This window comes from Drosophila willistoni, unplaced genomic scaffold (genome assembly GCF_018902025.1).
Source record: "Drosophila willistoni isolate 14030-0811.24 unplaced genomic scaffold, UCI_dwil_1.1 Seg169, whole genome shotgun sequence".
Lineage (NCBI taxonomy): Eukaryota > Metazoa > Arthropoda > Insecta > Diptera > Drosophilidae > Drosophila > Drosophila willistoni.
This window is the reverse complement of record NW_025814128.1, coordinates 4984288-4996433: the sequence shown is the minus strand read 5'-3', so window position 1 is coordinate 4996433 and position 12146 is coordinate 4984288. Positions and strand designations below refer to the sequence as shown.

At 37.4% G+C, this 12146-nt stretch overlaps 1 protein-coding gene across 1 annotated transcript in view; it reads left to right on the top strand.

Moving 5' to 3' along the window:
- Nucleotides 1-288: 288 nt before the first annotated feature.
- LOC6652669 (integrator complex subunit 3 homolog) overlaps nucleotides 289-12146 on the top strand; it is a 34435-nt gene continuing 22577 nt past the window's right edge. The window contains exons 1-4 of the mRNA XM_015176483.3: nucleotides 289-583; nucleotides 652-1262; nucleotides 1324-1957; nucleotides 2021-2222. Of these exons, the coding sequence (XP_015031969.2) occupies nucleotides 491-583; nucleotides 652-1262; nucleotides 1324-1957; nucleotides 2021-2222 (1540 nt within the window). The 5' untranslated portion in view covers nucleotides 289-490. The remainder of the gene's footprint in view (nucleotides 584-651; nucleotides 1263-1323; nucleotides 1958-2020; nucleotides 2223-12146) is intronic.

Sequence of the window (12146 nt, the reverse complement as noted above, 5' to 3'; positions counted from 1 at the left end):
CACAAAATTTTCGACTTAATGCCACTTATTTGGCAATTCAGCCCAGTGTGGAAGGGAACGTCTCTTTTGGATGGTGCAATGGATGTTCAAATTTCTGCACGGTAAACATTAGGCCCCATCCCCCAAAGAGATGGTGGATGGTCGCCAGTGGGAATCGGGCCTTTTGCACTTCTTCCAAAATGATGGTGGATGGCCGCAAGTGGAAATCTGGCTTTAAGTAATTGAAATAACGATATCTGTAAAATACCATCGAGATATTTCCATTTGTCCACACCATCGATTGTATTACAACCCTAGAACCCTATTCCCTAGTAGAGACGCATCCCTAAGCATCAGAATAAAAAGTACAAAACTCTAAAAAGTTTGATATTCATGTTGGATTAATTACAGACATACCGGTGTATTTTGTTTTGTTTTATAATTGTTTGCGTTAAAAAGAGGCCGAAAGGTTTTAAAAAAAACACAATCTTTAACACTCGTAAACGAGGAAATGGAGCAACAACCACATCAATCAAAAAGCGCAAGTTATATATCGAAGTTGTTCGTTTGTACTTCCGTCGACTGTAAAGATGAGATTGAAGAGGTGGGAAGCGAAATGGTAGTGGAGAAAGCAATATTCATATTTAACCATTTTGTTCTTTATTTTTAAAGAAATTTGAAAGGTCTTTTGTAAACCTTCAACAACAAATATCTGGCCTTGGCGATAAGGAAATGCATGACATCCTCTCTCAAATTGCGTGCAAGGACAAGCAGCATGACGAAATGTCCATCGGGTTATTATATATTATGCTAACAGATCCCATTATGGCTCCAAAGACGTATCGAGATATAACACTTGTTTCGAGGGACGGGATGAGTGTGATTGTAGCAAATCTAACTTTACTGGTAGCCGAAAAATATTCAAAACTTACTGAGGGTGCCTGCAGGCAAATTATCTGGGTGTTGCGTGAGTTCGTCAAGCATCAAGTACTCAGTGTTGAAAATGTCATATGGAATTGTCTGCGGCAAGCGGGTGGCGGTGATGTTTCACATAAAAATTTATATCTTGTCGAGAATTTACTTGATATTTTCATCGAATATCGAAATTGGCTGGAAACAAATCCGTTTCTCGTTCAATCAATAGTTTACAGTTATGTACGCCTTATTGAGGATCATTCCAATCCTGCCCTTGCATCCCTGCGACAAAAAGAGGTAAATTTTACAATATCCCTAATACGGGACCGTTTTCAGGATGTTATTCCCTTAGGCAGGGACTTCGTTCGGTAAGTGGCACCTCAATGCACAGCATTCCGTATTTATATCGTTATTTATAACCTTGCACAGCCTTTTGCAAAATGTGGCACGCATTCCTGAATTCGAACAACTCTGGAGGGATGTTCTTTACAATCCAAAAAGTTTGCATCCTACATTTAACGGGATTTGGCAGTTGTTACAAATCCGCACGAGTCGTCGTTTTCTGCAATGTCGCCTACTTCCTGAAATGGAGCGCAAGTTACATTTTCTTGCATCATCTGTAAAATTCGGCAACCAGAAACGTTACCAGGATTGGTTTCAGGATAAATATTTTTCTACACCCGAATCGCACAGTTTGCGGTCAGATTTGATCCGTTTTATTATTAATGTCATCCATCCTACCAATGATATGCTTTGCTCAGACATTATACCGCGTTGGGCCATTATCGGTTGGCTTATTTCGTCATGTACAAACCCAATTGCGTCGGCGAATGCCAAGTTGTCTCTTTTTTACGACTGGCTTTTTTTTGATCCGACAAAGGATAATATTATGAACATAGAGCCCGGCATTTTGGTTATGTATCATTCAATAAGAAATCATCCATTTGTCAGTAGTACTCTCTTAGATTTCTTGTGTCGAATTACTAAGAACTTTTACGTAAAGTACGAGGACAAAATACGCATGGGTGTATACAATTCATTAAAACTTATTCTTGATAAACAGGTTAGAACCACAGTGTATGGAGTTTTCTAATCGAAATAATTTAAAACATCATTGTATCTACAGGTCATACCAAACCTCCAACCACTCTTCGAGTCGCCGAAACTTGATCGTGAACTGCGAAATTTAATAAGAGACAATTTCCGGGAATTTGTGTCACCCGCCGCTACAAATAGTTTGTCCCAGCCTCTGTATCCAACTATTTGTTCAATTCAGGCACCAATTTTCAAAAAAGAAACGGATCAGCGTATAATGCAATGCAGTCAAGGTTGGTAAATTATATAGGAATGTTAAGATTTTCATAAAAAAATAACGAATTTTTTCTAAAGACAGCATGGCAGTATGATTAAGGAACATAAATATATAAACTTGTTGCGGAAAAGATTAGAAAGATAGCACAATAGTTTATTTGCTCAAAATATTTACAAAGCGGAGCCAATTTCTCAATTAGAAGTTTAATTCTATTGGTTATTATTATTAAAACTTACAATTTAATGATAGTCAAATTTTTGATTAATGGGTCGAGGTATAACATAAAAGATTAGAAAAACTTATTCATCGATAGAATAGTTGTGTTGTACTTGCTTTCAAAAAGTCATGCGAAAATAAATAAAGGTTAGTCAAATATTGTCGAAAGTAAAATCGTTTTATTCGACAAAGAATACATTAAAAGAAAAAGAACTCATGGCAAAGTCTAAAAAATGTAATGGAATAGTACGGATAGAGCTTCATTAAGCTAAATAACCTCAATAAAGGCATTTTAATTTCAATCTATACAAATCAAAAATTTTAAACATGCAATATAATAGTCAACATCCTGACTTTTGAGGTAACCTCTATGTATCTTGACCCACGCGTCCGCACGCCCCTTGTGTATTCTAACGCTCAAATCATATTTAGTCTAAAACAACCAAATGATGCGTAATTTAACACTGTCAAATTATATAAAATCAAAAATCATTTTTCCACAGCATTCCCGCGAATCTGTTCCGTTCGAGTCAAAGCGCGTGAATTAACAATATTTTCTGCTTGCACATAAGGCTGTATAGAGTATCCTGTATTTCGTCAAAATGGGGGGGTTGGTTTCGAATGCATTTGAGTGACAAAAAGAGTGAAGCCGTTACTTAATATTCGCTCATATCCCACCAAGTCAGATATGATTCTTGTAATAACCCGGTACTTTCCAATAAAAACACGTTACTTCCAAATTCATAAACACAGGTATATTCTCCCGCTTCGATGCGGCCGCTTTGATTGTCACAAATATACTAAATACATATATACTAATTAGAACCAAGAGAGAGAGTAGGCGTCGATTGCCGCTTAGCATCTCGGTGCTGGTTCCCACATCCCTCCTTTTCCCACGAGCATAAGCTTTAATCCCTCGGTGGAGTTTTCCTCCTTCTGGTGCTTGCTCCTCGAGTTGTGCGGATGGCTGTGGAGTTTGGTTTGTGGCAGGTATTGGAAACGATTTTGTGTTGGTAGCATCGGACGATTCCGTTTCACCCCCTGGGGAATTGCATTTTAAGGTGATTTGCATTTCTTATGAGCGTTTTGCCTCCCCCACATACTTGTACTATATTCTCTTCTTTATTCAAGACTTCGTATTCAGTAGTGTCAAAATTTGGTGTTAGTTTGTGGGGAAATACTACATTCTTAAGAACCACCTTATCTCCTACATTGATATTTACTTCCTTTGCTCCTCTCCTTTTGTCTGCAGTTTCCTTTTCCTTTTGTTTATTGATGCAGTCTTTATCCCTTTCCGCTGAGTCTGAAAACACTCCCACTAAATCTTGTATTCCCGGGATTTTATCCCTAATGAATCGATTGAACATCAGCTCTGTAGGAGCGGAGCCTGTGGTCCCATGAGGGGTTACATTATACATCAGTGTGAAAGCTTGAATTTCATCCTTAAGATTTTTCTTGTTTTGATGAGCTATCTTCAACCGCTTGACTAATGCCTTGTTCATATTCTCGACCTCGCCGTTAGCCTTTGGCCAATAAGGGGGTGTTGTTATTTGCTCGATGCCGCATGATTTACAATAGTTTCTGAATTCAAGGCTTACATATTGTCGGCCATTATCGGTTCGTAACTCTTTCGGGTAACCAAGCCTACTGAAAATTTCCCCACACGCCCCAATTAGTGATTCCGATGTAATGGAGCGAAGGAATTTAAACTCCGTGTATCTAGAGTAATAGTCTATTAAGACTAAAATATATTCATTGTTTGGTAGTGGCCCTAAAAGATCTGTAGCGACCGAAATCCATGGCCCATTCGGAAATTCTGTTCTCTTCATAGGCGGTGGATTTGTCGCTTGGGATACTAAAATACAATCAAAACAATTCTTTACAAATTTCTCGGTATTTCTGTCAATTTGGGGCCACCAGACTTTGGACCTCAATATTCGCTTCATGGCTGATTCGCCAGGATGTCCCTCATGTGCCAGCACCAACACTTTCTGTCTCAATGTTGCCGGAATAACAATCCGAACTCCTCTTAGCATGATTGTTCCAATAGTTGACAGTTCATGTCGAAATGGGTATAATTTATTTGACATTGCCGAGTCCCAAGAACCTTGCTCAAGGCACACCATTGCGTCTAATATTTACTCATCCTGTGTGCTGTTTTCAGCTATTTCAGATATCGATATTGATATTGGTGTAGCGTTTTCAATAATTCGCAATATGCTATGCTCACCCTTGATGTCGTAAGAACTGGTTGGCGTTTGCTCACACAAACGGGACAAACTATCAGCTATGTTTTCCTTTCCTGATTTGTAAATGACTTTAAACTTTTACGCTTAATTCGAACTCTAGACCTATCAGATAAAAATAGTATTTCCCTACCGCCCAGACCAAAGCTAAACTCTATTTTTCCGTTTTGGAGTATCGCTTTTCTATATTCGTTAAGCTCCTACTAGCAAATGCAATTATATTGGGCTCGCCCTCATCGTTAAATAGCAACAGTACTGCACCTAGAGCAACCGGACTAGCATCAGCGATTAGTCGCGTTTTATTTTTAGGGTTAAAATATGAGAGACTTGGGATTTTAGTTAAAGCTAACTTTAGCTTTTGAAACCCATTTTCTTCAGCTGGTCCCCAAATAAACTTCCGATCTTTCTTTAAAAGCTCACGTAAAGGCTCTGTTTGGTCCGCTAGGTCTGCAATGAACTTGCCCACATAGGTAACTAGTCCTAGGAAACTACGAGTTTCTTCCTTGTTTTTGGGTGGCCGAAATAATCTAATAGATTCAATTTTATCAGTATCTACTTCAATTCCTTTGTCTGTTAAAATGTGTCCCAAAAATTTAATTCTATTTGTCTCCCAAAAGCATTTCTTATTGTTTAGAAGAACATTATTATTATTGAAAACGCTTCGAACCTTTTCCAGTGCCTTATCGTGCTCTTCTTTGCTACTTCCAAAAATTATTACATCGTCGATATAATTCATCACGTTGTTGCACGGTGCTAAGAGTTCTTCCATCCGTCGTTGGAAGATTTCCGGCGCCGCATTTATACCAAACATTAGTCGCTTATACCTAAATAACCCCTTCGGTGTAATAAAAGTTGTTATCTGCCTACTTGTTTCGTCTAACTCCAATTGATGGTACGCGTCCTTTAGATCGAGTCGTGAAAAGATTCTGGCATTTCTTAATTTAGTCATAAAAGATTCAAATGTCGGCAAAGGGTAATTCTCACGAAGAATCGCACGGTTGGCTTGCCTCATATCCAAACATATTCGAATATCACCACTTTCTTTGAACGCGATCACCATTGGAGAGATCCACGGGCTGTGACCCCTGACCGGTTCAAAAATGTCCAGATTGTAGGCTTCCTCCAACTTAGCATTGACTTTCTCTTCGAGCGCAACAGGAATACGCCTCATTGGTTGTTTCACAGGATCAACGTATTGTTAGTTTCACACTAATACCTTTCCACTTGGGAAATGGTGGCACAATCTCAATGTTGTTAACCGGTAGTCCAACTCGCAGAACATTTAACTTCGTTGCGGTTTCTCGTCCCAGCAGTGACTGCCGTCCTTTTTCAATTACAAAGAAGGATGCAATCAGCTCGGGGTTCTGCTTGATTGATATGGGTGCCTCAAAAATACAAATAACTTTAAGGATTTTATCTGAGGCGTATCCCCTAAATTGACTTTGTGAATTTCCGCGGACGTTAAAAACTGTTGCTTTCTTTAATTGAAGAGTTAACCAATCGTCTTGCGAGATAAGGTTAAACCGGGATCCAGAATCAATTACTAGGGAAACATCTGCACCTCCAATTCGGCATTGCATCATCTCTTCATACTCCTCGTCACTGTCTATCTTAAAACAATTCCGTTGGATTGTCTTATTTACCACTGGATTATCTTCTTCAATTCGGTGCACATATTTGCGTTTGGAATTTCCCATCGCTTCCTTGTCATTTGACTGTGGGTATGGGCGTTTAAGGTTTGTTCTGCATCTGCGGGCAAAGTGACCCACACGAGAGCATCGGTTGCATTTAATCTGGCGTGCTGGGCACATCTGACTATCTTCCTTGTGTCCTGACCGTCCGCACCTTCCACAATCACTCTGATTAATTTTCCTTGATTTAATATTAGTGATTTTATTTATGATTTCTGGCAATGACTTCGAGTGCATAAGCTGCCACTGCTTATTTATTTCCTCATCCACTTGGCAGGCTTCGATGATTTCGCTTAAAGTTTGTTCTTTTTCCAATAATTTCTTTTTTAATTCCGTACTAGCCCAGATGTCAATGATTTTATCTTTTAAACAAATTTCTTCTATTTCGGCTTTCGTAGACCCGAAATTACACTTTTGGATTTGTTGGCGCAAACGCAAAATAAACTTCCCAAATGTTTCACCTTCTTCAGGAGAGATTTTCCTAAAAAGGTGTCTTTCAAAAGTCGAGTTTTGCTTGGGTGAGAAGTAAGCTGTCAGTTTATCGACTAGCACAGAAAAAACATCATTTTGATTGGCCTCGTTAAATTCTACTATGGCACCCGGCAATGCGTATGCAACCGTCTGCAATTGGATACCACCCAAATGTAACAATTTTGTTCTTTTCTGAATTACAGATTTGACTTCTTCCACTTCCAGATAAATCTTAAAAGCGCGCAGCCACTTTTCCCATTCATTTTGGAGCAATGCGTTCCCCAAACTTTCACACAGAAAAGGTTTTATGACGCTTTCGGTCATTGCGAATAATTATAGATGTTTTGTCTGAAAACAAAAATCAACCATTCATTAAATGCTTCTGTCGAGCAAGTTGCGTTTTATCGAATATTCCCAAAACATTTGTTCTATTAATTTTTCATCGGCAGACTGCCACTGACCACTGTCAGATAATATCTTGACTTTTTTTTTTTTTTTACATTTGTTTAATCTCTTATCGGCTTTTAGCTTCTGACCTTTGCCAGATAGTTTTTGTTATTAAACATCTGTTTAACACCTTATCGGCTTTTCGCCCCTGACCTTTGTCAGATAGTTCTTCTTATTAAACATTTGTTTAATATCTTATCGGTTTCCACCTCTGACCTTTGTCAAATACTTCTTTATTAAACATTTGTTTAATAATTAATCGGCATTTCGCCTCTGACATTTGTCAGATTTCTTTTCGCTTTCTTCTCTTTTTTTTTTTATTATGAGTGAAAAATGCATTTGACTTTTTTTTTTGTCCATGCATACGCGTACGTATGTATGTGTTTTATGCCTACTTATGCCTCTTAAAAAAAACAATTTCTCCTTCTGTTTTTCTCTTTGAACTCGTAAGCACAGAGAACGCAAAACGAAAAGAAATAAAAAAAACTAACGGATCGTAGCAAGGCATTGGACTTGCACTGGTACAGCCACGCTGCATTTATATATTGCTTCTCTTTTCCTTTTTTTTCCATTTCACTATTTAACTATTTTATTTGCTAGTTCGCTATATTGTTTTTAATTAATTGTTTTTTTTTTACCTCGTCGCCAATGTAATAACCCGGTACTTTCCAATAAAAACACGTTACTTCCAAATTCATAAACACAGGTATATTCTCCCGCTTCTATGCGGCCGCTTTGATTGTCACAAATATACTAAATACATATATACTAATTAGAACCAAGAGAGAGAGGTAATAATGGATCATAGAGAGAGAGAGAGAGAGAGTTAGAGTTGTAGGCGTCGATTGCCGCTTAGCATCTCGGTGCTGGTTCCCACAATTCTGATTGGAATTTCACGTCACCTTATAAGGTTGTAAAACTTAAAGGCATGTATTTGCCGTCAAGTCCCTGGCTAATTCCTAGTGTATTACCGGTACGGTCAAGCAAATATAAATTTTTTTTTTTCAAAATCCGCTGAATCCCGGGATTGTAACTTCCTATGATCCGAACGGATCCATGCTAGAACAGTTGCTGAATCTGATAACATATAAACTCGTGTATATTATGTCCTAATATCGAGTTTCTGAGCCTAGTCGCCATAGCGGCAGCTTGTGGCTACAGTAGACAGTTTCATGGGTGCGCTTTTTGTCCTTCGCGCTATAACAGACACTAAAGTATGTGTAACTCTATAAATTCCTTTCTAAAGGTTGTGCCGTACCCGTACTGTCTTGCAACCCATGTTAATGCTAACTCTTAAGGAAAGAAAGGGTTTAAAAAAAATATATATTTATAAATTTTTTAAAATCTTTATCAATTGAATAGTGTTGTGTATAAATTTAAAGTAAATCGGAATAAAATAGACAAAGATATAGCGCTTCAACTGATGGGCCTTTAGTATGCCAGTCCAGCAGCTCAACTAAAAGCAAAAAAACACAATACTTTTATTAGTATAGTGTATTGTGATGTATTTGAACGATCAAAATTTCGAAAAAAAAAGTTTTTTACAAACGGTAGCGATATTTCCAAAAAATGCACTTTTTTCGTATTATGAAATGTATAAAAATTTCATAACATTAATATAAAAGCCATACGCAGCAATTCGTCATCCAAGTACGCAACCAACTCAAATACGAACAATAAAACACAAATTTTTTGAAATCGGTTGAAAACTTCTTTAGTTATCGTGGTCATAACGCGCACGTGAATGAGCAAGATTGAATGCGCTATTACTTTGATTCTATTGGTTGGATCGCTAAACAAAAATTTGGGACATTCTTCAGAAACTGGTAACGATTATTTTACCGAGCACAACATTTATAACCTTAAGTATATTTTCTGACGAACAGCATTTTTCAAGTCGGTGACCACACTAGCGGGAAAACAACAAATTTTACACGTCAATAAGCAATAAGTCGTGACAAAGCTTTTTTTTCTTTTTTATCGAATTCAAAAAAACGCTTGTTCGTTACCAGCGTATATCTTTTAGCTTTTAAAAGCAATTTAACTTTTTTCGTTCGGATGATCCTGTAACCCAGCATCGTGCTCACCTCATATCAGATGCGGTGCCACGGATCGAAATATATACATACACTTGTGCTCACATAACACTGTGATAGTCGAAAAAAAAAGACATGGCACAATTCGATGGTTTCACCTTATTTCAGGTCCTGCGAATCGAACTGGATCATTAGTTTTTTTAAGTTATCACGATGGTTTCATACAAAATTTTTTCCGGTAGTTTTTCATCAAAGTTGCCATTTTTGCGAAAAGGGTGTTTTTTTCATTTGCTTCTAACTTCTAAAACATTCATTTTGTTTACAAACTTTCTTTAGCAACGTTTCTGAGAATTGAAAGAACTACAAAGACATCTAGCCTCTAAGTCCGTCCGTTCCCGAGCTTTGGGACAAAATGTAAAAAAATCAAATCTTGACCAGTTTTTTTTTATGTTTTCTTTCTCGCATTTTGCTAATATTGAAAATTTTCCATACGAGTCTGGATCATAATATGAGAATATACTATGCTCAATGGCAGCAGAAGAAACACGAGACCTACCTAATTTACGATTTATGATATAACCATTTAATTTAATTGAATTTTTCTTAGATATGTTAACAAAATTAAACTAAATGTATTTGTTTAGTTTTTGCAAAATGGTTATACAGTCGGTAAAATAACTGCATATTATTTATTTCACAACAATATTAGTCAAGAGCTTAGCCTGGTTTGAGCAAAGGTGAAGTTGATACAACTTTTTATAGGTTTTCAAATCAAAATGTATTGAAAAAGTTAAGTTAGGAAAAAAAATATCAAAGAAGCTAACATCGGCTATGCCGAAGTTTATATACCATTGCAGTCCTTGGTAATAATAATTTTACATGTTCAAAATTTGTTTTCTGCAACTGAATTCATCAATATACAAACAAAACAATTTTACTCTCTTCTTTTCTTCTTCCCTTATTCCCAAAGCAAAGCAACGCATGCATACACATACAGTTCATGTAGCGTTGCGTCTATGTGTGTTATATTTATCCGATCACATTCATAATTTGGGATCTGGGGTTTTATATCCATATTATCACATATTTTTATGAAAATGTTTCTTCTAGTTCTTCTAGAGCTATATGATATAGTGGTCCGATCCTTATGGTTTTCATACTTTATTTTTCCCGGGTAATAAAAAACCCCGAAAAAAAATGTCAGCCCGATAGCTCTTAAGACGGCTGAGTAAAACGCATACGCACAGACGGACGGACAGACGGACATGGCTATATCGACTCAGCTTCTCATGCTGATCAAGAATATATATACTTTATGGGGTCGGAAACGTCTCCTTCTGTGCGTTACAAACATCTGACCAATTTTATAATACCCTCTATCAAAGAAGCTAACATCGGCTATGCCGAAGTTTATATACCCTTGCAGTCCTAGGTAATAATAATTTTATATGTTTGATTTCTGCAACTCAATTCATCAATATACAAACAAAACAATTTTACTCTCTATTTTACAATTTGTTCTTCTTCTTCCCTCATTCCCAAAGCAAAGCAACGCACGCTTACACATACACTTTATGTAGCGTTGCGTCTGTGTGTGTATGCATGTACTCTGTTGATGACGAAAGACGTAGTAGACAGCAAGCAGCGCTGCCGGCAGAGCTGGGAGCAGAGCCGATTATTATATTGACTGTAACTTGTGTTATATTTATCCGATCACATTCAAATTTTGGGATCTGGGGTTTTATATCACATATGTAAATATCATAGCATACTCCAATTTTTATAAAAATGTTTCTTCTAGTTCTTCTAGAGCTATATAATATAGTGGTCCGATCCTGATGGTTTTCATACTTTATTTTTCCCGGGTAATAAAAAACCCCGAAAAAAAATGTCAGCCCGATAGCTCTTAAGACGGCTGAGTAAAACGCATACGCACAGACGGACGGACAGACGGACATGGCTATATCGACTCAGCTTCTCATGCTGATCAAGAATATATATACTTTATGGGGTCGGAAACGTCTCCTTCTGTGCGTTACAAACATCTGACCAATTTTATAATACCCTCTATCAAAGAAGCTAACATCGGCTATGCCGAAGTTTATATACCCTTGCAGTCCTAGGTAATAATAATTTTATATGTTTGATTTCTGCAACTCAATTCATCAATATACAAACAAAACAATTTTACTCTCTATTTTACAATTTGTTCTTCTTCTTCCCTCATTCCCAAAGCAAAGCAACGCACGCTTACACATACACTTTATGTAGCGTTGCGTCTGTGTGTGTATGCATGTACTCTGTTGATGACGAAAGACGTAGTAGACAGCAAGCAGCGCTGCCGGCAGAGCTGGGAGCAGAGCCGATTATTATATTGACTGTAACTTGTGTTATATTTATCCGATCACATTCAAATTTTGGGATCTGGGGTTTTATATCACATATGTAAATATCATAGCATACTCCAATTTTTATAAAAATGTTTCTTCTAGTTCTTCTAGAGCTATATAATATAGTGGTCCGATCCTGATGGTTTTCATACTATATTTTTCCCGGGTAATAAACCCCGAAAACAAATTTCAGCCCGATAGCTCTTAAGACGGCTGAATAAAACGCACAGACGGACAGACGGACATGGCTATATCAACTCAGCTTCTCATGCATGCTGATCAAGAATATATATACTTTATGGGGTCGGAAACGTCTCCTTCTGTGCGTTACAAACATCTGACCAATTTTATAATACCCTCTGCAAGGGTATAACTAGAGGGCCGGGGCTAACTACGACCGCGTCATAGTTTGTATACCCTTGCAACTTTTTTGGTAACTCTTT